At 38.2% G+C, this 27,680-nt stretch overlaps 2 protein-coding genes across 3 annotated transcripts; one reads left to right on the forward strand and one right to left on the reverse strand.

Annotated features, from left to right (window-relative positions):
- Positions 1–7: 7 nt before the first annotated feature.
- On the forward strand, positions 8–7,369 carry LOC148835869 (uncharacterized). 2 transcript variants are annotated; one of them, XM_088914316.1, is made up of 7 exons: positions 8–165; positions 493–611; positions 1,199–1,295; positions 2,474–2,843; positions 3,047–3,181; positions 6,245–6,384; positions 6,734–7,369. In XM_088914316.1, exons 1-7 carry the CDS (start codon positions 157–159, stop codon positions 6,956–6,958), a joined length of 1,095 nt encoding a protein of 364 aa, XP_088770442.1. In that variant the 5' UTR covers positions 8–156; the 3' UTR covers positions 6,959–7,369. The 2 variants fall into 2 exon arrangements, with proteins under 2 accessions (XP_088770442.1, XP_088770441.1); XM_088914315.1 differs by having other exon boundaries at positions 8–611.
- Positions 7,212–24,992, reverse strand: ace2 (angiotensin converting enzyme 2). The gene is made up of 18 exons (XM_088914310.1): positions 24,768–24,992; positions 21,345–21,503; positions 20,017–20,110; positions 17,669–17,812; positions 17,244–17,356; positions 16,203–16,308; positions 15,801–15,898; positions 15,315–15,487; positions 14,441–14,667; positions 13,524–13,668; positions 12,454–12,552; positions 11,735–11,857; positions 11,092–11,270; positions 10,587–10,645; positions 9,551–9,648; positions 9,300–9,416; positions 8,437–8,631; positions 7,212–7,555 (listed from the first exon to the last, which is right to left on the reverse strand). Exons 1-18 carry the CDS (start codon positions 24,948–24,950, stop codon positions 7,438–7,440), a joined length of 2,430 nt encoding a protein of 809 aa, XP_088770436.1. The 5' UTR covers positions 24,951–24,992; the 3' UTR covers positions 7,212–7,437.
- Between the last annotated feature and the right edge of the window lie 2,688 nt (positions 24,993–27,680).

A 27,680-nucleotide genomic window follows, 5' to 3' on the forward strand; every position in this document is an offset into this window, starting at 1 on the left:
TCTTTTCCCTTAATTGTGTGTTGAACTTCTGCTTTTGACAAAAACAAGAAGGGCACAAATTCAGCATTTGTATGCTAATTTGAACGGAGCTATAAATGGAGTTTAGCTTGTGAAATACCTGTAAATCACTGCCAGGATTAACAGTCAGTTAACAACATGGAAAAGGTACAGTATAGTTTATTCTGATCTAAACAACCAGAAATGTATTCTTCAGGTTTGATTTTAGCTTTAAAAGCATATATGTTAAGTTAAGACATTAACAGGGTGGATATAAAGTGAAAGGATTCAGAGAGTCAAAAAATGAAAGTTAAAATGAGATGGCATATAAAATGTGATTTTGCACTGAGGTATACTTTCTGTTATATCATTGAAACGGTACCTATTGATATTAATATAAGGGTTTCATTTTATTTAGAGCCCATTTCTTTAATATCAAATATAACTGTTTTTGTTTTTAATGATTCTTTTGTGTCACGTTTCTTATTTTTCCAGGATAATCCTTTAAATGGGGGAGTTTCTATTCTTCACAAACTGGAAGGGGGCAAGCATTATTATGAAGTGGAAAAGATGGTAAAATACCAAAGTGCAAAGAGCAGTCGCTTCATTTTAAGGTAAAGGGAGAGATGTCTGTCAGTTATTTTACTAAGGATCTTTGTCTTTAACAAATTAATCAAATGTACAACTAGAAAGATTTAAAATATTCAGTTTTTCTTCTGAAGTTTATTTCTTTAATTCATTATTATTTTTTTTAATTGATTTGATTTGGAAGAATTGTTCTTGGCATTCAAATCACCATGTTAGATTATATAGCATTGATATAAAATAAGTTAGTTTTAATAATGTTTTTTAACGGTTGCTTTTAATCTGATAAACATGATGTCAAACATTTCCTTAGTACTGGTTACAGTGCTGCATTATTAACTTTATTGTGCTATGGCAATAGCACAAAAATAGCCACATTTCTGTAAATTCAATAAATTTGTAGTTTTTTGAAGACATTCATGACCTATAATTTTTCTAAGTCTTAATCTAAATGAAATGTTAGATCTTAATCTAAATGTTGCAAAGAACTACATTTATAGTTAAATTTAAATTCAGACAATCTGTACAATTCTGTTATGCTAATGTATACTGCTTTTGGTTGGAAAAAAAGCAGAGCTTACTGAGCTTAAAATGAGACTTTCCTCTCATTTGAAAGGAAAGGTGATAAACTTACCCAGATCAATGGGGTAAATCTGGAGGATGTGACACCTGAAGCTTTTGCAGAACTACTCTGCAAACAATTGCCTCTGTTGGTAAGTGGTTGTCTTTAGAGATTCACGACCTTTGCAGATTGAGAAGGAATTTGCAAAAGTTACTGGGGGAAGAAAGGTCAACGGAAATTAGTTGATTGTTATTCCCACAATGGTATCGTATACAGTTCATTTTACACCTGCAAAAAAACTGCTAGTTTACATTTTAGAAAAATTCAAATCCCGAAAATAGTGTACATGTTCTGCTACCACCACCAAATTAAGAATATAGATGGAAATGTTAGTTTCTCTTCAGTTTTTTTTTATTTCATAAGAGAAATAAATGTATATATTTTGAGGATGGCAAAACATGCACACATATAGTTGCAGACAAACCCTATGCATTATATGTAGATAATTATTGTAGGATCAAAGCTCTTCCTGGTTTCTGTTGTGTTAAGAAAACTGTGAGCATCAAGCTCCCTATCTTGGTCCATTGCAGAGTCTACCCCCAAGAATGCTACAGTAGTTCACATTTACACGGCTGGGAGGACTGGAGAAAAGTACTGTACTTCACACTGTTACAATAGTAGCATCTGCAGCCAGAACTTGAACTCACAACCCACGCATTAGGGTACTTTCCCTCTACATTATGCTACACTACACAGTATCCCTATATAATGTATATTTTAATTGTTGACCCAAGGCTGACTGGAGATTTTAGTATCTTTAGGAATGAGGGTATCATCTGGGGCATCAGCAGGCAAGGTAGCAGGGTATCTTCTCCCCACAGCTGAGAGAGGGAGGAGTCTCAATGGCACAGATTGAGTCCTCAGTAATCCCTGACTTTGCCATCAGCAGACAGACATGTGTTCTCAGAGATGAGAGAGATAACCATAAACTAACTGCTGCTGTGTCAGGGGCACAGAGAGGCAGCCCCAGTCAAACAAGATTAGCCAGAACAGTTAGTGATGAGAAGAGTTGCTGGTTGACAGTGAAGATCTGGTGCTTTTTTGAAGACAAGTAGCAAAGAGTTGAGTTAAAAGAGTAAAGGTTTGAGTTGAAGAGACAATTTTAGTGATGAAAGACAGACCATTTAAAACGTGGGAAAAGCTAAGGTGTTATGCTGGCAGGGATGGGATTATGGTGATGTGTGTCCCCATTAATGTCACAATATTACAATTACACAATGTACACAATGTTACAATATGTACAGTAATCACTTATTCCATCACCCTCAGACTGTGCATCAATCATGTCCGCCTGGCCCACAGAATGTGGGTGGAGGAAGTCCATTCTTTAAAGAGAAGGGGTTCATGACGGTCACCTTTGAGATGGTGCCAGAAAATGAAACTGAAGAGCAGGGAGGGCCTGGCAGTGTTGAGGACAGAGAGCAGCTGGCTGGGGGCAACAGCAGCAGTACAGTTCACAACAAGACAGGTGATGGGAACGAGGACCTGCTGCTGGTCTCTATGAGGGAAACCAACATCTCTGTGGTAGTGGGGAGGTGCTGCGACAAGCACCCAGAAGTTTCCTGTAAAGACTGCAGAAATGCCAAGTGCAGCCTGAGTGATGTCCTGGTGGTATCGAATTCTACCAGTTTCACCCTCGGTAAGTAAAAGGCGTTCTTGCAGTTTTTCTTTTTGTTTTATTAAAAAAGGCACAAAAACCGAAACTTCCTCCTGAGTTGCAATGTTGTGCTTCATTGCAAAATACTTACTCTTACTACAATGATTGTGTTTCTCCTTGTGAATTTAGAATCATGAGTAATATCTGTTTTTGTTGTTGTTGTGCTGTATTTTCTCATTTCCTAGTCTCCAGAGGCACCTGTAATTTATTTCAGGAGAAAGTACAGGACAATATTTTCATTCAAAGTCTGTGGCAAGATAATTACGTTCAGCACCACTCCTCATTTCCAATGTGCAAACCATTATCAAGGACAAAAGCAGGTTGGTAAAGATGTTCTTGTTTTAAATTTCAAACTAATCTGTTTCAGTTACATCAAAATAATACATACACTGCACTGCACTCATTTTGATATCATATCAAATTGAAAGCCTTCAGATTTTATTAAATTAGAACAACATTGGCATGATAAATACAGAACATGAGATACACTATTGTTATATTTATTAAAGGTTAAATTATTAATCCATAATATCTGCAGTGCATCACCCAGGTTAGCGCTGCACTTCAGTGGAGAATGAAGTCAACACCAACATATATAAAAGCAAGGAAGTGTACAATTTTCTACTTTAAAACATACTGAATACAAGTTCTTATCTGATGTTCAAGAGGAATAATGAAAATAATCTAATTTTACTCAGCAGTTCTAAATCATAATGATGTCTGACATTACCTACTTCATTAAACCAACTTTTTTTGCATTTTTTGGGATGCATCCCTCCTCCATCTTGCAGCTCCCTCTTGGTTACATCCTCTCTCTGAATGGGGTTCAAGCCTCTTTGCCCTACCACAAGGCTTAATCAAGCACGTTAATCCAAAACATATTATACTTAAAACAAGCATTCACAAAGCATCCGATTCGTGGATGTTGATATTCCTCATAAACATTTAATGTGAATGATACTGCAATCTTGTGTTTAATAAATCCATCCATTTTCTAAGCTCTGCATCCAATTCAGGGTTGCAGGGAAGCTGCAGCCTCTCCTGGCAAGCATGTCTGTGTTGATGGACTGGTGTCCCATCCAGGGCACACACAGACACAGGCAAGCAGGCACTGACAGGCCCAGGGTTTTAAGATGCTTCTTTCAGGACCCTATGCGGACAGCACAATCCGGAAGGGAGTGAGCACACATGGGGAGGAGACAAGGAACTGGGCTGGTAGACGAAACAGGGGGGTATGACAAAGTTGCTCGGGGGGGCATGGTCCAGGCAAACAGTCCAAAAGGGAGTCAGAAGGGAAAATCCAGTGCAAGCAAAAGTCCAGAGCCAAGTGATCCATCCAAGAAGAACAAGACAAAGTTAAAAGCCAGAACAGGATCCGGCGAGGGGTCGTAGACAGACAAAGTTAAAAGCCGGAGTGGGATCGGGCGAAGGGTCAGGGAGAAAAAGGGGGAACAGGACCAGGCGCTCCAAGTCCTGGACTTGGCTGGTTCAGGACGCCAATAGGAGGCGAATACCCCCCGAGCCGCGGATGTAGGGCGACTCGGTGGTAGGCGGGCCTCCGGGCGTCTGTGTTCCAATGCAGAGCCTGGAACAGAGTGAGCGTCTGGGTTTTGTAGGGAGGCTGGAACAGGGAGCAGGTGCGCAAAATCAACTAAAATGTGAAAGAGCCAGAGCGCCCTTAAGACAGAGGGATTACAATCGTGACACAAGGCCGATTTGCCCAAAAACAATTAACCTGGCAGAATGTTTTTGGACTGTGGGAGGAAACCAGATCACCAGAAGGAAACCCACATGAACACAAAAAAAATACAAACTCCACATCGAATGGAACCCAGGGCCCCAGAGCTGCAAGGCAGCAACCTTTGTGATTAATTCACCATTTAAATCAAGCGTAAAACACTTACAGACATGCACCTAATGGACAACAGCATCTGTTGATAATAGCAGGCCCCAATTTAAAACACTGTTTTCCCTGCAGATATCTTACCACTCATCCTAACAAGAGCAAATGTAACATGATTCACACAATGGGATGTGAATTTTACCCTCTCCCTGTAAAGCTACTTTTACATTAAAAGTACATTACTTTTCAAAATCACCCGGGACCAAGGAAAAGAAAAACATTATTCACGAATCCTATAATTAATGGGTCTAAAAAGATGCTCCCCATTGAGACATAGGATGAGGGGTAAAATATCCAGACTGTAGCTTTTATTTTCAATAACATGTTTCCTAATCCTACTCTGTTTAAGTGTTATATACAGTGTTATAGTCCTATCACAGCTCCATTTGTGTTTCCATCAGGTGGAAAGTAGTAGGTATTAAAGGCATTCTGACTGCCCAAGGCTTGTGTTACAGTACATTATATGTTGGGTAACACTGAAGAAAAGCTAACACTTGTAGTCACATTACACCATCTTACTCAAACACTAGTTAAATGCTAAGTTTTAAGATTTGCTGTTGGTCTGCTGTCTCTTACTTATCTCCCTCAAAGCTTCACAGCACAGGGGCAGATGAACAAATACCACTGTCATGTGACCTACCAGGGTTGCCAGCTCCACAAGGTTATGGCACTGTAACAGGCCCTGTTACATTAGCAAATTACTAAACGGATTACAGCGTTATATAACTGTTAATACATACAAGGCATGTATTAATCGGATATTACTGCAGAAAGTTAAAAATATATAAGGTAAAGCTAATCTGACAGTCAGAAAAACAAACACGTGCCATAATTCATACTAAAATGCAGTGTAACCATATGTTGGTTTCTCTCTTCATTACACCAGCCAACTCACTCTAAATTGTGCCCTTTCAGCTGCTTATGACATTAGTTCTATAACTCACACCTTAGAGGCCTAGGTTTAGTCTTTTTCATTTTTATAGTTTTTGTTTTGCATTTATTCTCAATACACATGATTCCTTTTCTGCCATGGAGAAAATAAGATCTGATTTTCCAAAGCCTGTGTCCCAGCTTACTTCTGCTGACCTTCATCATATTTAAACTCCAGTAAAAGCTGACTGAAGAGCTTAATGTTATTTTATTTCTGTAGAACCATCAAGGGTGATACTGTGTTTTATGTAAATAATGTGCTGTACAGTAAATCTTTGAAAAATATAAAAAAATAATATCCGTAAACCTCTTAATTTTCCTCTGAAAATATAATTGGTACATTCTTCTTATTAAGACATTGACCTTGTTAAACAGTATATTTAGCATAGGTGGGCCAACAAAGCAAAAACTTGATTAGGTATTAGTAAAATATAAAAATAATTGTGGCTGCTTATCCTAATTCCAGTTTATACACTCTTGTTAAAAAGAAGAATGTTATATGGTAAATAAAAAGTAATTTGTTTTATAATGTACCAATTATATATTTCAGCGAATATGACCATCTATTACTACAAAGTTGACAATGTTGATGGAGATTTCCGTGGAACACCAGTTGTCCTAAATTTCACCAATAGTAACTGCTTTCTGAAATGCAGTAAGATCAGAGGCAAGGTGACTCTTAACATTGATGTAAGTACATTCATTTTCTAATTCTCATTGCGATGTCAGCATTTTTGATGAAAACTAACAATGGTTTCGATAGCAGCTTCATTACGTTTTAAAATTCAAATTTGCTTGCTATCGAGAGAAATATATGCGTGTTTCCTTGATGATTTACTTCATCTTCTTAGAACGAAATGACTTTTGACATGGCATTTAATGGCCATGAAAGACATGCATGTAAATAAAATAATGACATAAATTAGCAGAAAGAAATCAATCAAAATCAATCTCTTCGTCCAACGACTTTCTTTAGAAACAGTAAGAATTGTGTATTGTATGTGCACTCGCATGTGTTTATGATTAAATGTGCTTTCAGAGCTGCAATAAAGAAAACCTGCAGCAAATTTCCTGTGGGAACAAAGACACCTGGCCCTTCGTGTTTTACATGAAAGCGAGTAGAGACAATTGTCGCCGTTTTGAGTCCGCCAACTTCCCTGGGTGGTTCATAAAGGAAACAGCACTTGAAGTAATGCGGGTGGAATCCAGAAACACGGAGGACCAGTCTTTCTTCTTTTTAATCAAAAAATTCCATGGGAGTTAATCCACCTCTCCAAGTTTCCCCTCAGACATCAGCTAGGAACTACTGTACACTTGTCTGTGTTCATTAGTGACAGTGAATGGTTGAAGGAACTATGCTTTATAAAACTTAATTCTATTAAAACTGTGTGGTCTGATGTATTCCATATTGCATTAAATTGTATTATTTTAATCTTAGTAGCTTTCAAAATATCAGATCTAAAGTTTATACCAGACCTACAATATTTCTTTAAAACTGAACAAAGCAACCATGTTCCTTTAATTTAAGACTTTATGTTGTTTATTGAAGTCTTTAGATGCTATAAGTTAAGTATGGCTTTCATCCATTTTAAAATCAATGTTATTTTTCTATACCCATTTGCCTGAACTACCTGTACATACTGTACTTTGATATTAAAAACTTGTGTTAAACTGCTTTGTACAGTAGGTGCAATTGCTGTACTCGGATACTCTGCAATCTGTTGATTTTGAAAAGGTAGAGATTTACAATCCCGTTTGATTATCTTCGTCAGAATACGCTACATTTGTCACTCCATTGGTCTGATTGACAGTTTCGTAGGGGTTTTCTGGTGCCTCTCTTTCTTTGTGGATCTTCGATTTTCTGCACACACACACAACAATGAAAGCAAAAAAACAATATTTTACATGTACAGTAGGAAGTGCAACAGCTCCCCTTTTGACTTTCCACCCTGTTTAAGCAGAAATGAGCAAAACAGCTTGCTGTTATCTGCTCTGTGTCTGCTTTCATTCCCTGGTTCTGCATCCCTATACTGAAAGGGCTGAATCTGCAGCTCCTGCAATACTGGAAGGAAAGTCCAACTGGTTGGGTAACTTACATTTTGCAATGACAGCATTTTTAATCCTTGTGAACTACTGTAACTTTTGATTTTGTATCTTTTCATGCTGCCTGAATATGCGATAGCAGTGTGGGATCACAAACATTTTAAGCATATTTGGATTGTCATCTATACTGTATACATCTATATAAAATGAAAGCCTATTGTTTAATTTGTACTTTTTAGTTTAACTGCCTGTAACAAAAGTGTTAGCCAGTCAAAAGTCAAACAAAGCAGCTTCTCCCATAACATACTGTACAACTGTAGCAACCAACACAAGTCTTACACTTTTAGGAGTATTTCCTTTTTATGGTACATGGCCATGTTGTACAATGTATTGCTAATATATTGTAAAAAATGACTGAATAGCACAGGTGTACCATATGGGATATGAATTTGGTAATCTGTGCCCATTTTAGAAAGTGTTTCCAATTCTTATAGTATACACATTTTTGCAGCTATAACCATGGTTTTAATGTCTTAATTTATAAAATATTTTGGATTGTGCTTTTACAATCCACTTTAAGTGGCAGGTATTCGGAATACATTAAAAAACATTCATATTATCCTTTCACTATTCTGTTGCAGCTCATTAAGAATTTGTCCCATTGCTATCAATGATCAAAAAAAGTTCTCCTACACATACCTCTTCCTGTTCAGGAATCCAGATATAATCAGGTATACTGCAGCAACCACAATCACACCCATGATCACCCCAAACACAACAAGCCACACAGTCACAGGCTGCTCTTGAGGTGGTGGTAATGTTGCTGGGAGACCCTCAAACTCTAGAGTTTTGTCATCTAGTAGAAACACACTATTGATGCGGTTCCTGGACAGCCTGCAAAGAAGTGTCAATTTTTTCACATTACATTTTATTTAAAAGTTTATGAAATTTATGACGTTATCCCTAACACCTAGGCATAAACTTCCTACAATAGGCATAAACTACTCCAGTTCAGAAATGGTGGTTCACTGTATGTAGCAGTTCAAATGACTTGCACTTTGACACAAGGTTTCACTGCACGTTATCACAATGAAACGAAGTACATTTCAGTAGTCAAATTCCAATCCCGACAAAATGAGCCAATCAATATAAAGGGATAGCATACTTAATACTTTGTCATTAACTTGCCAGACTGTGGAAATGACATGCTGGCTGAGACCAGGACTGTCACAACCCCTCTCCTTCACAAGGAATGAACCAGGGTGCTGCTGCAAGGGTGCATTTGGAGTGGAGGGAGGGGCACTAGACAATATATTTGCAGAGTTGTGGGCAGCCAGCAAGCATTTATACATATTTAAAGGAAAATTAGGAATTTGACCTCCTCCCTAATGTCTGTAATCAATACAATATACAGGATTGGGAATGAAAACAAATGAGGAACATCCGCATGGTAATTTATTGATAGGGTGGCCTAGTCACATGTCTTGATTGATTATATGACTGAGTTAAATGTCTCCACTCTTTTCTAACTTACAGTCACAAAAAGCATTCCGACAACCTACCGTACTGCAGCCTCCACATCTCCTTTGGGAATTATTGTTGAATTATTGTCAGGAGCAGTGACAATAAAGTAGAAGGAGACTCTTGGCTTTTCGTTGTATGTGTAGACATTTTCCGACCTAGGTGCACATATTTAGATGTTATACGTATAAATGCGTTTGTGTGCGAGCAATGAAAAGTAAATAGTGTAGGGTATACTGTACAAATGCAAGCAATTATTCTTAATGTACATGGATTAAAAGAAAACACTTACACAAAGTTGAGTGCCTGCCCCTTTTGCAGGTAATACTGACGCATGGCAAAAGCCATTGTTGCTTTGAAGAGATACATTTCATTTTCATTCCACGAGTACTGTAAATAAATTTGCATTTAGAAATGGTATGAAATAAGTGCCAGGAAGGGGAGACTTACAGTATCTTTATCACAATTTAGCATAAAGCTCTGATACTAATTCTTTTAAACACTATATGAATTCTAGTACACTATGTAATAATGCTGAAAACAATTTCAGTGCAATGCTATTGTTGGTGCTAAAAATAAAAACCTTTCTATCGGAAAGGATTTATGCAGAAAAGAAGTGTAGATAGCAGTGATGTTTTAGTTGAAACTAAAAAAAGGCATGTGAAATAGGTAATGCAAAGTGAAGTGAAAACTGGTTTGCCAAACATTAAAAAGAATAAGAACCAAATGTGTCTACAAGAACTCTGTTTTCTAGAACTTTCTTGACTAAATGTAAACTGGAGAAATAAGAAAGAGCAAATGCAAAAGATAACTTTACAGCTAAAGCCAGTGTAAGTGATGGAGATGTATTATTCAATGATACATTTTTTCTCTGAATCTGAACTAAAATGCTATTTCGGCAACATTTGTTAAGATCCTATCTCAATCACAAGCTAATGGGAGCTCATATTGTCATGAGAATTGCATCTGTTTTTATAATTGTGCAGAAGTTTGCATTATGTAATGTTTCCTGGGGAGCATCTGTGGTTTGGGCAGCTTATGAATGTGGTTTCTGCTTCAGCTGTAGTGATAGCCTGTAGTCTAAAGGCGAGAGCAATTCAAGTCCGGCAAGTCGCCAGAGGACATTTTACATAGAGACGTTTTCGGTATTATTCATCATTAAAATTACTATGCAATGCAGTTTTATAATAAAGAACAGTATAACGGGAAGCTGCCATCCCGTTTAGTACATAACAATTTATTTAGCTTCACAGAACTTAAAACTCTATTTACTGTAACCACTTTTGTGAGGAAACAACAGTGACTTTTAGCTACTGAAAGTAACTTACTGCTTCATCACCCAATGCTGTCTTCAGGCTGATTCTCACTTTTATTGCATTCTCTGAATCTGTATGTAAACAAAAATGAGCACAACATAATTGATTGAATAATTAGATAAATTCTTAGCTTTTTATCAGCTCCTTTTCACACACAGCTAAAAGCATAGATGAGTACCTTCCAAAGACAAACTGTTACCTAAGTTCCAGCAGAAAAAAAACATTCACTGAATTCAACAACAATAGCTAAACTTTCAGCTGCTTAGAATAATAGTAACAAAATGCTTAGTAGTATTAAGATAGTAAACCTTGTTCTTTTTTATGATGTGTTAGTGATCATGAAGATAGCAGGTATGAGTGTGAAAAACCATAACTACAGGTACTGTAAATCCTATAATGTCTGGAACCCGTTGTGAGTCATTCTTCCTGCAGTACTTGATAATAGCATTAATACCAATGGATGGAGGTTGTGAAACAGGTGGACAGTGCAAATATTGACCATCCATGCAGTACATACATGGGTCCCATGCTTTGTCCCAGCCAATATTCCTGTTGTTCTGTTGATTCTGATTTTGTAACCATCTGTATAGTTCATCAAAGTACTCCAGCAGGGGTTTGGAATCCATCTTGTTTGTTTGAGCCACTTTCTCCAGGGCTCTAGTCCATGACTCTGATCTTCCTAACTCAAGCATTGCCCTGTAGTAAAAATGGGTAGAATCTATAGTCAACATCTTGCTTGCAGATGTTAAGGTGTTGTCAAAAAACTGTCTACTGCTACAACCACAGACCAAGATGCTATAGATCTACAAATCAAACTAAACTACAGATGAGTAGCCAATACAAATTTTTGTAGTAGTTAATCCATCACATACCACATTCACCTATCCTAATTTGTTGTGGGGTGCTCCACATCATTAATATCACTTATTCCTTTCTGTAAACCTATAAAGTTAAAGGTTTTCATGGATCACAGAATACAGATCTTCCTGGATCAACTGTAAGCTTAAAAACATGTTTTGGCATAAAAAGTGGAAATCATTTAATAAAATGAGTCGAACAAATGGTAATGTGAAATAATACATAGAAGAGTATTAGAAGAGAAGGGAATATTTGTTACAAGCTTATTCTCCATTAAAGAGAATGAATATAAGATGGCTTACTTCAGTTTTGCACCTGCCTCTGTGGAGTTGGTTATGTCACACTTATATAAAGGTCCAGTGTGTCCTTTTGCATCACACAGAGCTTTCTGGAACTGGAACTGGTAAATAGTTCTTGTGAAGTACCTGCCATAAGGATTGTAAAGGGACAAGAGTGGAGATGAGTAAGTTGGTTAAGAAATCATCTGTAGGATAAGTTAGGGAAATACTGTAAGATGTGAGAATGAAGTATGAAAGGTTTTGCACAGACAGAAACATCTCACACAGGAAGAACCTGTAAATTAAAATAGTCTGTGACAAGGGGTCTTTCTTCTTAAAAAGTACTGCATTTTCAATATATAAATAATAATAAAATATATACACAATACCTAACAACACATATTGTTCTAAAATATTGTGCCATATGGCAAATAACAAACAAATATAATCACAAACTGTGAGCAGGTTTATGGATTTTAAGGAAAATATTATATATTATATTTATTAATTATAGATTTGCTTTAGGCAGTTGCAAAATGCACAAAGAGAGATGTTTCACACTGTTCCAAATATCTACTAACAATGCCATTACTAACAATATTTCCAATAATATTTTAACAATGCAAGTTTTTTTAGGAGGTTGTGAATGCTGCACTGCACCACCTGGGAGTAAAGCAGGAAGTGCTTGTTTAACCTTTGCCGCACTTGTGTGGTTCCAGCCTCCCACGAGAAGAGAATCTGACCTGATGAAGGAGTAGTCATTCGACACGTGGAACAGAGCGGGAGGGTCACAGTAGGATTCATCTCGGGGCACAGGCTCGACCACACCAATTAGGTCTCTCCTGTTAAGAAAGGCGCTCACCTTCAGGACTGCTGTTGTTCATTAGAATGAAATGTGCTGTAACATGAATAGTATGACCCTCATTGCTCACTGTACACGGCTGCGAACGAGGAAGCAGGTTAATGAAGGAAGATCAATGGAAGAGCACAGCGTCAGCCTATCCTTTTCACAATTGTAAGAGGTGATACACACTGTAGTTGCTTAGCACAGCTGCAATCATTGTCTAATTCCATTCTGTTTTTTGACTGTGTGGAGGATAAAGGCATTAAAAGCCATACAAGACTTTTTTCAATATTGCAACAAGAGTATGTTGGAATTAATAGATCACATTTATCAAGACAGGATCTTGACAGTATCTGTAGATTACAGTATATTAATGAACTGGTATTTAGTACAAGAGAGGTATACATTTATAAAATGACTGCTGACTAAATTCTCACTGTCACTCAGTACTTTGTACTGCTCTCTCATCACACCTACTGCTCATGTGCACTGCCTGCATGCACATACATCTGGTCTGATCTGTGGGATAGGGTTCGTTCTAAGTTTGCTCTTTGCATACTGAAGCAGGAAAACGGAAACATGTATGAGACACCTAAAGCAGTGTAAGGAATACCATTGTACATATGGAAATTTGTAGAACTTAAAGGCTAAGCCTAAATATATACTGGTCCTAAAATAATAATACTTCTCTAAACATGACATTTATGGTAACTGAGAGAGATGGTTGAAAAGTGTAAAAGCAGCTTTTAGATGTACTGTATAGGTGCACAGTAATAAAATCTTCGCTGAACTGCGCTGTGACGTTCTTGCAACCCTACAACACTGTGTGACCAGCCATAGCTACGGTATGGCCATATGGAGACATATCTATTTTAATAGAAGAGCCTTACAGGTTTTAAAATAGCCAGAATTAAGCAGTGAGCCAAGTATGAATCCTTAGCTCTGCACACTGGACGGAGAGAAACTTACTTCATTTCCCACCATCTTTTCATCCACTCGTTCTTCGGGATCTGGCCTTGGAAAACCTGCCACCTCCACTCCTCCAGCATGTAAGTGAAAGGTAGCGTAGCCACAATCGTCAGAGCTTGTTTCAGCAGGAAGTTTATGTTTGTCTCTGGAACAGAAGTTGGACCAACGCATTTCCGGGTGCACTGACAGGTGTATGATAATGCAAACTTTCTACATCTACACAGCCAGCAGCCATATCATCCTGCAACTCCCAACTGGCAGCCCACTGAAGCTAAGCAGCCCACTGAAGCTCAGCTGGTGTGAGCCTGGTACCTGGAAAAACTAAGGTTGCTGCTGGAAGAGGTGTTAGTGGGGTCAGCAGGGGGCACTCACCCTGCGGTTTACGTGGGTCCTAATGCCCCAGTATAGTGACGGGGACACTATACTGTAAAAAGGTACAGTTCTTCGGATGAGATGTAAAACCAAGGTCCTGACTCTCTGTGGTCATTAAAAATCCCGGGGCGTTTCTTGAAAAAAGTAAGGATGTTACCCTGGTGTCCCAGCCAATTTTCCCATTGGCCCTTACCAATCATGGCTTCCTAATAATAATTCCCATCTATATATTGGCTTCGTTATTCTCCTCCCCACTAATAGCTGGTGTGTGGTGAGCATTCTGGTGCACTATGGCTGCCGTTGCATCATCCAGGTGGATGCTGTACATTGGTGGTGGTGGAGGGGAGTCCCCATTACCCGTAAAGTACTTTGTGTGTCCAGAAAAGCGCTATATAAGTGTAAGAATTATTAATTATTATTATTACATTTAGAATGTTACATTGCACACTGCATTCCTGCAGTGAGAAAAGCAGAGCAATAGTGATTGTGCAGAAACGAAAGGCTGTTGACTGAAATAAAGAAAAGGCATATGACTACAGCCTTACCGTTGTCTTCTTGAAAGTCTGGTTGCAGAAGGCCCAGGGCTTGCAGGTGGCTTGGAGTGGCAGCAGACAGAGACATGATCTCTCCTACAGCCTCGTGGAAGCCCTCATTGGCACCATCCCTAAGCAGGTAGGATAAATTGGAATATGCCATCTGGTACTGGTTGTGTCCCATCTCATGGTGAACTGTCAGGAAGTCATCCATGTTCACCTTACTGCACATTTTGATTCTGCAAGGAATAAAAAGCTTCATTAGACCTGTAGTCTTAGTTTGCTTAACTTAACTGTTATGTGCTCTGAAACCAAATTAGCCATATGTTTCAAAACATACAAAACCACCCACGTACATGCATGCGTATTTCAACAAATTATATTTTTTTTATGATTCACAGACATTTGAAAGATTTCTAATAAAGTCATTCTTACGTATTAATAAAGTGGTAAAGATCATGAATAAAAGCAGCACTTAATAACAGTATACATTTAGTTTAAAAAAAGGCATGACTCAGCAAAACTGCCACTTGCACAATATTAACATGTGAGCAAGTAAATATTTGGAAATTTAATTGCATTTTATTTGTCAATATAAAATTATATTTTGCAATGTCAATTAAGCGACGGGGCAACAATGTACTTTAGGAGTTGTAAATATACGTTTATAAATACTAGTTTTTTTTCTAAAATACATACTATTAATGGCTATGGCAAGTAGTGAGCATCATAAAAATACTCCATTAATATGTTTTGCACGGGAATTCTCAATCCCTTGGAGTTTTTGTTTTTGTTGTTTCTTTCTGGAAAACTTAGGAAGCTCCCCTGGGGCTGATGATGAGCTTCTACAATTCAGGCTGAGGCACCTCACTTGTGCACTCCTTACCTGAAGTCCTTTCCGTTGCCCATGTCCCAGGCCGTTGGGTGGCACACCACCTTCCTCCCATCATCAGGTTTCTCCAGCATGGACTCATTCCAGAAATTGTCATACATTTTATACAGGCCAACAGACATAAAGAATTTTTCTGCTTCTCGAAACATTCTCAGCACCGTCCAGCCCTGTGAAAGCAGAAGCTTGAAATTCAAGACACATCTACTGCAAAGATTTCAGGCGATCAAGTTTCCAAAGAGGTGTCTGTCTGATGAATGCTGAAACGTGTTATGGATACATCATCCTAACTTCAGAATGGAATGCAAATCTGTCATTGATTCATAATTCATTGTATTTTCACTTTTTGGCTTGGCCTATTCTCTATAAAGCATACTCATTTTTTTCTTTCTATCGGACATTCAAATGGTTTTGATGACCACATCCAGTAAAGGGACAAGAAGATGAAATCCACCTTTAGTTTACAAATGGAGGTCAGCTTACCTGATTGACCATGGCAGATGTCACATCAATATCCTCTTTGTTTTTATAGGGGATTGATAAAGGGTATAGGTTTGTCCAAAATCTGCCCCACATATCACCTGATGCAGCAGAGGTAGATAGACAGATTCTAAATAAAAAGGACTTGGAGAGAACTGCATTTTAAATGTAATCTTCATTATTCAGTCAGTAAACCTGTTGTAACATAATTGTGATCCGTGCATAAAAAAATGAATAATATTGTAATTAGGGTATAAGCTATGCAACATTGTAATTACTCTGCAATATTTAATTTCATGGATATGAGGTTAACAAGAAGGCTTCTGTAAACCTCTGTAAGGTAAATTGTACTGCTTTAAAACGAAAAATGTACATAGACACATACTGTATCTTTCACAGACTTACCCAGTAAATGAGCTGGAAGACCACCATTTGGGCTGATGTGTCCTGGATATACTTCACGTAGTTTATCTCTCACATAAGCATGGAGCTCTTTGTACAAAGGCATTATCTGAAACACCAGATAGTTTCGAAGTGTATCCATTAAAATAGAATAATACAAATGATATAGATTAAACAGTATGTACTGTAGCAACTGGGGTGCCTTGCTGTTTCTTTGTAAGGTTGTTTTAGTAAAAGATGAATTCAAAGAGTAGTGGCAAAGGAAAATGTTCACAAACCATATTAAAAACAGTTTATACATTGAATATGCAGTATGTACAGTAACTATGCATGTTGGTGGACTAAAACATATGCTTTACATTGATGTTTTACATGATTAGTGGACTTTTATTTCAATGAAAAAATGTCTGATTTACCTATATTTTTTAATTTGGTATCACAGCTTAATGGAGTTCATTTAACTAAAGTTCGGGATGGATGACAACAACCACGCTCAATTATTCCCAGCCGTCAGTGATTAGCAATCACTCCCTTCGTCCTTCCTCCACCGAACACTATACAGTAAATACCAAATGCGATATCTCTCTCCCTCACGTGCGTCTTTTGCATCCCAACTCCACCTCTGCAGCTACCCCTTGGTTATCTTGCAGGGGGGTCCTGGCCTCCTCGTCCTATGGCCAGGAGGTCGGCCCTCAGCCAAACGGGTTAAGCCAAATATTCATTCCACAATAGTTCGTTTTGCTTCGATTTTGGGGCGTTGTCATTCCTCGTGAATTATGTTTCTCAATTTGAAATTTCTGACACAGCTTTACAGTTGCATTATGTGCCACACAAGAGAGAATGAGATAATCTAGGTGTGATTCTCTGATTCTCTGACTTGGTCAGTTAGTGCTAATTGGTGTTCCTGAGCCCTGTTTTGAATTGTATTGATCACGGTAGAAAAAGCAGAAATAGCAAAAAGCTGAAAAAGTCAACATTTCATTTCATTTGTGAATGAAAATGAGGTACAAAAGTTGAAGATAAAGGTCAGTCCTATGTTAATACCTCCCGATATAAGCGTCGGACATCTTCCATAAGCTGGTCTCGAGTGTAAGCGTAATCTGCATCATCTGTAGCTTCATAATTTCCTCTCCAATAGTCCCCATAATCTTTGTAGTCTTTAATTTGAAAAGAATAAAAATTTAGTACACTATTAAATTTGTAGGCCATGAACACTAAACTCCTTCCAGTACCAGTTGTATCTGTTTTCACGCAAAAAACAATTGAAAAAACACTGTAATGTAAATGTAAAAGTAGCACAGGACTCCAAACAGCTTAAATGAATTCGTAGGACAAAGCGTATTTGTTCATTCTCCTTGATGAAGATAAGCTGATTGTGAGATCAGAAAAAAACGTTAGAAAAGTAATTAGGAAGCTTTTGTCACTGTGAGAAACAGAGAATTCTGAAACACAGGAGGTACTGTAGTTACTGTTGAGTTTTGCTGCTTCGTTTTTCAAGTCCACATAGTCTTCGTAGAGTGGTCTCATTTTCTTCCCCACTGCAACCCTCCAACCCTCCCAGACATGCAGCCGCTCGTAGTAATCAGTGCTTGTAGCCATAGTGTGCTCAAGACCTGGGAGGAAGGAAAGTGAAATGGGACAGTTAGTATTTGTATTGTAATAGTAACTCCTACACATGTATCCACACATGTACATGCTGTATATACAGAATATATGCAGAATAAAGATCCATATACCTGTGTCACCTTGTTACACAGCTAACTGGAGAGATGAGGTGATTACCACTGGAGACATATTATTTATATTATAAATATTATTTCACTCCAGAAGCAAAGGAAATGTCGGTGAGCAATCCGCGTGTGACGCAGAAATCAGCAACACCTGCGGTGAGCTGACTTCTCTCACTATAAAAGAGGACTGAAACAGACAGAGAGCATCCACTCCTAGGGAGCTAGGATTAAAATGTCTCGGACGAGACACTATAGTGACTATTGCAAGAAACAACAAGTTCTTGGGTCTAGAAAACTAAAACATTGACAAACAGACCAAACAGGATCTGTTAGTGATTGACAATAAATTCGTACAAGAGAAAATCACAGATTAGATAATACCAACCTCTACAAAAGAGACAGACCCAGTCACTTACAGGTATATGCAGACAGGAAAATTACAACATCCTGACAGTTTCTGTGTTTGAGGGTCTATAGACTAAGGTTAAGATGATACCTCAGGCCAAACAGGATCCAAAAGGAATTAAATAAGAACTAAGAAGGATCAAAATAGGGAAAGTGAAATAGTAAAAGGTAAAGAACAAATAAAAGACATCCAAGTTTCTTGGCATGCAAATGCCCCACCACTCACATCTCAACGTAGTTTCCTTGATAGCCTAATGAGGCAGCGTAATATATGACTGAAGTACTTACTTCTTATATAACAGGTACCAACCAGCTCCAGCTTTTAGACAGTTTTCAATTTCACGATCCAGAATGTTTCATTTTCACCATGATCTCACTGCTGTAAACCATTATTCCACATGACAATGGTTCCATATGTTACGATCCCTGCCTCTCGGCAACGAAAGAGGCAGAAGAAGGCGTAGCCTTAGTTCATCAGTCCACCTATCACGGCACGCGTTCACCACCACACCTCCGTCTCATCTGGTATTTAAGCATTAGTCTTTCCCTACCTCCTCGCTCAGTATTGGTTTCCCTTTCGAGCTTCTTAGTTGCGCTACGCCTTCAACCTCCTTGTACTGTTCTGGTTCCGACTTTGGTTTTTTCCCTTTTACTACGTCTATTGGATTACGGCTCGGCTTCGGTTGCTTTCTTCTAGTTTGGTTCTCTGGCTTCCCTTGGATTCTCGGCTCTCCCCTTCGTCTACGGTTTTGGATTACGGTTTGGCTTTGGCTACTCCCTCTCGGTTTGGATCACTGGCTTCCCTTGGACTCTCGGCTCTCTCCTTCGGCTACGGTATTAGGATCACGACTCGTCTCAGTCGGCTCCCGCAAGTGGGTTCACTACTTGGTTTCGGTTTCACTGACCGAATCCGTAACACCATAGCCCTCAACCACACACTTAACAAATATGCAGTGTTTGATCCCCAAACCCCTGACCAATTTGCTGAATTGATCCTCATTCTGAAAGTTTCTTCGTTCAATAAACTTTTCTACCGCTAGGTGAGCAGAGTTGCCATGAGTACCAGAATGGGACCAAGTTATGCAAATATCTTTGATGGCTGTGTAAAAGAATGCTTCTTCTTCTCCTGTTACAGGCTTTGTTCCTGACGTTTACAAATAGTAAATCAATGATTAAGCCATCTGCTACAATAATCAACTACAGCCATTCCTACATCATCTCAACTACTTCCATTCATCTCTAAGATTCACTGTTAATGTATCCTTCACCACTCTTCCCAGCTACCCAGAACTATCAACTTCTGTGTATTACAAATACACTGCAGTTATACAGTTATCTCCATTACAGCTCCTTCATTCCAAAACACTTTTAACCCCCCTGTTTTCACAGTTCCTTAACTGTCACCTGTTATGCAGAAATAACACTGACTTGGAAACCCTTCAAGCTTTAATGACAGGGCTACACCAGAGGCACAAAACAGCCCTTAAAACATCAACCCAATGACGAATTCCCAGACGTGGAATTATATTCCACTGCCCCATCTCTTTCACCTCCACATCCTTTCTGTTGCTAGGATTATCAAAGAAAACGTCTCTGTTTCACAGGATGGGTTTACAGGTAAATGCGAAGCAGTAGTGTAACAGTTTTCTTTTCAGGTGAGTAAAAACCTTGAAAGATGATACCTGGTTCTAAAGTTTCACAATCGAAAGGGTCATCAACCTTGCACACGGTTCCAGTGCTGTAGATGGTGCTCATCTCACTTAGGACTTTATTCAACTGTAAGACAAAAACATTCTTGTTAAACAGTGTTACAAAGCAATAGGTTAAAAGTAAAGAAACATTACATCAAGCCAAATTGTATTCATGTTCATATCTGGCTTCTAAGGGGTTTTTCTGGTAAACTTCAACTGTGGCAGAATAGCCAATCGCACTGATGGGACTGGTTATAAAAAGTAATTTGTTTACTGAGGGTCGTAGTTCACTAATTAGCGAGGGAATAATTATTACAGCAGATGTGTTTGGAATCAGAGCATTGAATGGGCCATTATCAGTGTGAAGCAGGGTGATTGGAATGGGCTGGGTGGTACAGTACATGCTACACCTACCTGGTGATTGAAAGGCTCACTACAGTAGGTACCATCCTGCAGGTACCACTCAGTACCATTCATTGTCATTCCATGTACACCAGGTTCCACCCTCCCATATTCCATGGTCTGATCACAAACAGATCGGGTAATTATTTAAAGTAGCCAGAAGCTGGGAGGGTGTGGGGTGTGGATTATGTGCTTTCATTACAATGCTCTTGCATTATGAACATGTCAATAATGCCCAAAGGGCTAAGCAAGATCAGAACATCTTTTACACATCTTTCTCTTGATACTTGGTACTGTAATTCTAATATTTGTGTTCCAGAGTCAGAAGGGCCAAAGAAAGTGAATGGTTGGTGTAATAATGTCTGGTTTGAAAGGGTACTGCTTGAACACTGGCAGAGCGTTTCTTATCCTTGGTAAGGGAGTGAGTGGTGTGCCAATGTGTAGTCGTCTGGTAGGGTGATCCTTCTTCGTTATATGAGATGGGATTTGTCATTAAAGAACAGGATAATCCTTCTGTAGCTGTTTCGCAAGCACTCGGGTTCTAAGCTTGAACAACGTCCACGAACGCGTGGGGATCTTAAATAGCAGACCACGCGCCGCGGAGTAGGGAGTGCAGTGGGAGGTGTGCTCCACTGTCACATTGACATATTCACTTTCTTTGGCACAGCATGGCTTCAGGGGGTTAGTGCAATGTTGGAATGGTACATTGCGCTGCTTAGTCCATTTTTGGGGTCAAGAAAGGAAATATAATGTTTTTTTTTCTATTTTTAGTCAAGACATCATTATATTCCCTCAGGTGTAGAAATATTAGTAAAAAATTGATAACACTTTAATTACAGAAAATAAAAATGAAATGACTAATCTGATCAATTTCAGCATTTCATAATCTCAACATGGGTGCTCACAATTTAACATACATGGTCAAATTTATCTTTTGGTAAGACTCCTGATCCTTTGTCTTGAAGTAGTTGTAGCTGCAAAATAATTTTTTTGTCGATCATTTGCTCTATATTAAACTTGCTGGATTCTTCTGATACTCGGGTGTAGAATTCTGACCACTGAACTCCCATTTCATTCTGAAAAAGAAAAAGACAAATTTAAGAGAATTAAACCAGTCCTTGAAAATGTCCATGGTTTGGAGCACTTTGATGCCCGTGCCCAGTTTGCATAAGCCTGAGGTATACAGTATGTACTGCAATGAGAGGTATTATTAATATTGTAAATATTAAGGATGGTGTGCATTATAATAATGGTTTTCCATTTCATTGCCTCTTTAAAAGCAACTGAATCTCTTCTAAATTCAAAATTGTCACCTGCAGATTCAATGCCACAGAAAATCTACTGTACAGTACCAGCTGCGTACAATGCAGAAATATCAGAATTTAGATACACAGATACTTGAGTTTTTACGATTATTGGAGAGAAGCTACACCTTATGTAAAATACTCAAGCAAGATCAAGACAGATTTGTGTGCATATTGTACATATGGTACAGTATACTTCCACTAAATACTGACATACTGCACACCTCATGAATTAAGACAACACAGTAAAATGGATTATTTTCAAGCCTTCTGTATCTGAGTCAGGTCCTGTGATGCCTAGCTAATTTAGTCCCCATGCTGGGAAATCATTGTATCCAGTCTGTCCCAGTAACACACAACTTCAGGCTGTAAGGTACTCTGCTCAGAGGCATATAGCAATAAAGCTGGTGGGAAATCCAGTTTAAGCAAATGCTATTTTAAATGTAGTTGTAATTATATTTTCCTCTGATTTAATCAAGTGGTTAAAGTGTTAAAGATTCCATTGTATTCTGTTTTACTTGTATGATACTTATGTTACTTATTCTGTGTGTATAAATTTAACTTATGCAATTACGCAGTATGCTGTATATTTTGCCTGTGGCCTGTATGTTACAGTGTAACACCTAAAATGAATTTTAAAAAGCATAAGAAACAAGTAAATCAAGTTGACAGGCCACAGAAGATAAGAAAGACACACCGTGAGGGAGGACAGTGAAGCACAAAGGACAGGCTTTCACTTCGGAATTGAAAGCAGCAGCTTCATGAAGGCTGACAGTGGAGGGAGCTGTTGCATCACTTCCGTTATAATACCTTGCTACAAAGATCAGACTGAGAACTACTGTACCTACAGCTTCAGATTTTGTGGTTCCTGTTATTCACAGCAGCAAGAAATCCCGCATTCTTGTATGTCTCTGAGCATACGTTTTTTGTTTTAATCCTCAATCTGAAGGTCTGCTATACAGTATACAGTATTTATCATTCGCAACAGTTATGCACCATTTAGAAGTGTAATGACCACAGAATTGCAGGTTTTTCCTAATTTACAAAAAAATGGTGTATCCTTATCCACACAAGGCTAAACTGAAATTATAACACATTGATAAACCTTATTGTACTATAGTAGTTCAGGTGGATAGCTGTGTCAACATGCGTAGGCTGCAAAGGAACAAGTAATAGGTTTACTCCATGCTGAAAAAAAGAAGAAAGAAAACACAACGTTTTGGAGAAGGCTCCAAGGCCGAAACATTGTGTTTTCTTTCTTCTTTTTTTCAGCATGGAATAAACCTATTACTTGTTATTGTACTATATTTCACATTGTATATGTTATGTCTTAAATAGAAAACCAAATCTAATGTCATTAATAATAATAATGATTGCTTACACTTATATAGTGCTTTTCTGGACACTCCACTCAAAGCGCTTTACAGGTAATGGGGACTCCCCTCCACAACCACCAATGTGCAGCATCCACCTGGATGATGCGACGGCAGCCATAGTGCACCAGTACACTCACCACACATCAGCTATCAGTGGGGAGGTGAGGAGAGTAATGAAGCCAATTCATAGAGGGGGATTATTAGGAGGCCATGATTGGTATAGTAAAGGCCAATGGGAAATTTGGCCAGGACAGCAGGGTTACACCCCTACTCTTTTCAAGAAACGCACTGGGATTTTTAATGACCACAGAGAGTCAGGACCTCAGTTTTACGTCTCATCTGAAGGACAGCGCCTGTTTACAGTATAGTGTCCCCGTCACCATACTGGGCATTAGGACCCAAACAGACAACCCCCTGCTGGCCCCACTAACACCTCTTTCAGCAGCAACCTTAGTTTTCCCCAGGAGGTCTCCCATCCAGGTACTGACCAGGCTCACACCTGCTGAGCTTCAGTGGGCTGCCAGTTGTGAGTTGCAGAGTGATATGGCTGCTGGCTTGATGTCAACACACAGTTAAATTACAATGTACTATACATCTCACAATCTGGAGATGTAATATGTTGAAGCGAATATTAATAAAGTTTTATGTACTGTATATAAATATGTTTCAGCACTCAAAATTCAGTGCAATTATGTATTGCATGTCCATAGATTAAGCAAACCAGTCTTACATTCCTATTTTAAAACTGAGAGTGGCTCTTCAACTTAATCTGCTTTGTTACTCAAGCAAGCAGGTAGTGCCCAAGAATCACAAAATATCTCTCCAGTCTGGTCACCTTGTTTCACACCACACTGACAAATGTCAGTAGAAGAATAGTCAAGGTACAGCATTCACAGAATACCACACAGAGAAGCGAGCACCCTGTATACAGTACCTTAAGAATTAACTTGGCCCAATAAATCTAAAGTGTTCCTCTCACTGGGAATCTTGACTGATTACACCCACAAAAATATATTTTGGGAAGATACTCCCATTTAGTCTAACAACGAAAATGAAGTGTACTTTGTTTTTCTTCAGTCTAAATGCACTCTGTGTTACACATTCTAGATACTCCAAGCAGCACCTTTTACGGTTTTTGTCTTTGAAACTTTCAGGGGGTGTAGTCCAGTTTTAAATGATATTGTTACTATCCACTGAAAGAGATCACCCACAATGAGTCAAATATTAAAACTGGATGTCAAAGTTAGATGTCAACCTTTCACTGACTAAAGTATTATATGAAGTATATTAAGTATACTTTCACTAAAGTATTTTGTTTTGGGAAAAAAAAACAGTCTGTGATGTACCCCAGCAGTAATTAGTTCATAATCTGATAAACATAAATATTACAAAACCAAAAGTAACTTAATTTCTGAATTAAATTTTTAATAGTAAAATTAATTAAATTAGCTAGCAATCTGGCTGGATGTGTTGAATGGCCTGCTCTTGTTTGTAACCTTTCTTACATTTGTCTTCTTATGTTCTTGGAAATTCATACATATAGTAGATACTGCAAGTAAAAACACTTACATAAATGACCGCAGAGCCTTAAATTCTGATTTGTACATTAAACTGTAGAAAATTGACTGCTCTTTGTATTTCAGTTTTTGGATTTACTTACCATCTTTTTTGCATTTTCCTCAGTAATGTTAGTATTGTATTCCCATGATGCCAGTGAGTTCAGGTACGTCAGATGGGTAGCGTTCTTGTCAAATTGGTCCAAAAACACTACAGCATCCTGTTCAGTTAACTGGGCAGCAGCAGCAACTGCCACAATCAAGACTAACAGAAGATGGACAGACATTCTGCGGTCAAAACCCAAAGAAGCACTACCACAGAAAAATGTCTTGTTTGACGTGCTATCAAATGAGTTATCATACCGTCCTTTGAACTTGGTCATAATCCATAAGGTGAGCCTATGATCAACCAGCTCTATTGGTAAATTATAAACCCAGATGCACATCTTGTTCCGCCCATTCAGTCCTCACCTTTCCTACTGTGTTTCCCTCTGTGTTTATCCTTTCACAGTTTCTCAGTTTATTTTCTCCAGTTTATTTAAGGTACAAGTACGTTTTCTGTCTTTAGAGATGCTGAGATGTTGTGAAATCCCTTAAAGGACCCAAAACACTGGCAGCTGTCCTCTTATCTCGTCATGAATTTGCTTTGCAATCCTAAAATATAGCAAATGTTGAACCCTGACAATTAAATCATAAAAATGAAAACAAGACATGGATGGATCAAAAGGATCAAATTTCTTTTGTATCCACTTTGACACCACAAATTGATTGAATGGTTTATTCTGTAGCCTGACTGATTCTGAATACCAAGCGTTGTTTCTGCTGGAAAAGGGATCAGTTGTAAACTTGTTACTTTTGAAGATGAAGAAGTTTATTTAAGATGATTAAATCCTATAAGCCTGTAAAGGAGCTTCTTATGTATTGGTTAGGGGGTACACTCTTCACACTTGGTTAGCCTTGGTTAGATTTATATACTCAAAGTTAAATTAAAAATCTTTCTAATGTCATAAAGCGGTCATAGTTGATTTTCCGATACCCCATAATTCATGGTGACCTATGCTTGTTTTAAAACATCATAACTCAGTATGGTTCTTCTTAAAAAGACTATATTATGCACCATGTTACTTGTCAATGTATAACTATACCTCACTGAAAAGTCAAAATTACAGCAACACAGCTGGCCACAGTTGGGTGCTTTGACACAAATCAGAATTACAAGTTCTTCTGGGTGGTTCTGATTTATAATGTTCCAAACAGCTAATTAAAATCCCTCTATATCGAAGCATGCTGGTCAAAAAGTCAATAATTAAATCAATTCTATAAGTTTGAGAAAGTAAAAAAAGTATTTACTGTCACCTGTTCAGTGCACTGCATTGTGCACTGCATAATCAGTAGCCTCCACAATTAATCCTTTCAGCTCTTGTGTTAATTATTATTGTTGTTGTTGTTGTTGTTGTTGTTGTTAATAATAACAATAATAATAATAATAATAATAATAATGACTTTTTGGAACTCAGATGTCTCAGTTAAATCACGGAGACATGAGATGAAAACAGAGAATACACAGATCTCAATTAAATTGAAATAATATTTTCCTTAAGTGCAGACAGACCATCACCGTAATGGAGGAAAGTCACAGAGGCTGTGACAGACATTGTTTGAAATAACTAGAATTTTTTTAACCGATACTACAGCGAAGGAGCGCTGGAAAAGAACTGTGGGCCCTGTACATGGGCTGAAGAGTAAAAACCTGTCCCTTTGAGCTCCCGTGGAGGACTGGACAACCGCAGTTTCAGAGCCAAGACAGGGAAAATAGACATGGGTTACAGCAAGTGGTAAGGCTTGGAGGAACTCTTTCATCAGGCTAATCCAGCCACTACAACCAGTGAAACGACTGAAAACAGACAATCATCCTTTTAAGAATGTTTATAATGTAGCAGAGATTTTATGCTGTGTAAGAGTGTGTACTCATTCTGAGATTGGTACAGTACGCATTGTGGAATACAAAAAGATACAACCTGGTACAAAGTGCCCAGCTAGATACAGTATATGATCGTGGTTGGGGTTACGGTATTAGGAGAAAAGCCAGGGTTTCTGTTAGTGATACTGAAATATACTCTCTTAGTAATGCTGAAGAAGGCATAAATCAACGTTTTTGGTACAATGGAGCCAGTTTTGTTCTGTTATTCACAATGGAGAAATTGAAGTCATGGCTCACACCCTGTAAAAATGATTGAGGTTGCAGTATGAGTTCCTGAAGGCCTTGATTACAATCTACGGTATATCTAGGGTTTCTATTTCCTCATCAGGTTTATACTTCAGAACACTTTTATCGAACAAACACTCTTGAGTGTTGTAGATTTGTCACTCTTTGGTTTAGCAGATAAGTGTGCAATAGCCCTTTGAACCTTTTCTGTTGAATAAGTAATGAGTGACATTTCTTAAAAGGGCCAAGGTCCATGGCTAAATTTGAAACAGCATTTTTACAATTCTGGTTTGTGGAATAGCATAAACACTTGGTAAGTAGTCCACTCTCCCCAGAAAGCCTACATTATATCTTTTTCTAAATAATTTAGTTTAAATCGAGCTTATATTTCTCTGGAAAGGTAACAGATGTTCGCAAAAAAAACAATACCATTTGGATCTGACATGTTTTTCCCTACAATCACATTACAGAGAAGTACTGTAATATGCTCAATTTGTGGTTAATATTTAACAGGCCAGTCAGGCATTAAAGGCTTCCTTTATATATATATTTTTTTAAATACCATCGTCAGACATGCATGATTTCCAGTATTGTTCCTGAACAGTTTACATAGTGGTTTTTCTCTTGTCCTTTTGTACACTTTTGAGTAGCAAGGGAAACTTGTCCCCTTACTTTCAGTATTACTAGAACCAACTTCTTGTCATGAGTTTCCTTGGTGCTTCATACTTTTCCAAACCATAGACTGCAATGACACCGACAAACACTTGCAAAATATAATGGAGATTTGCCAATGCTCAAACACAGTATTTTA

Source organism: Atractosteus spatula, chromosome 4, assembly GCF_055471065.1.
Source record: "Atractosteus spatula isolate fAtrSpa1 chromosome 4, fAtrSpa1.hap1, whole genome shotgun sequence".
Taxonomy (NCBI): domain Eukaryota; kingdom Metazoa; phylum Chordata; class Actinopteri; order Semionotiformes; family Lepisosteidae; genus Atractosteus; species Atractosteus spatula.

Bases quoted from the DNA above. Each gene is read 5' to 3' on its own strand.
- LOC148835869 (XM_088914315.1), top strand. From the start codon at position 301: ATGAAAGTTAAAATGAGATGGCATATAAAATGTGATTTTGCACTGAGG. The intron at 2,844-3,046 runs GTAAGTAAAAGG...CTCATTTCCTAG, and splicing joins TTCTACCAGTTTCACCCTCG to TCTCCAGAGGCACCTGTAAT. The intron at 3,182-6,244 runs GTTGGTAAAGAT...TATATATTTCAG, and splicing joins ATTATCAAGGACAAAAGCAG to CGAATATGACCATCTATTAC.
- ace2 (XM_088914310.1), bottom strand. From the start codon at position 24,950: ATGTCTGTCCATCTTCTGTTAGTCTTGATTGTGGCAGTTGCTGCTGCT. The intron at 20,111-21,344 runs GTATGTTAAATT...TTTGTCTTACAG, and splicing joins CAAAAGATAAATTTGACCAT to TTGAATAAAGTCCTAAGTGA. The intron at 7,556-8,436 runs GTATGTGTAGGA...GTGTGTGTGCAG, and splicing joins GGATTCCTGAACAGGAAGAG to AAAATCGAAGATCCACAAAG.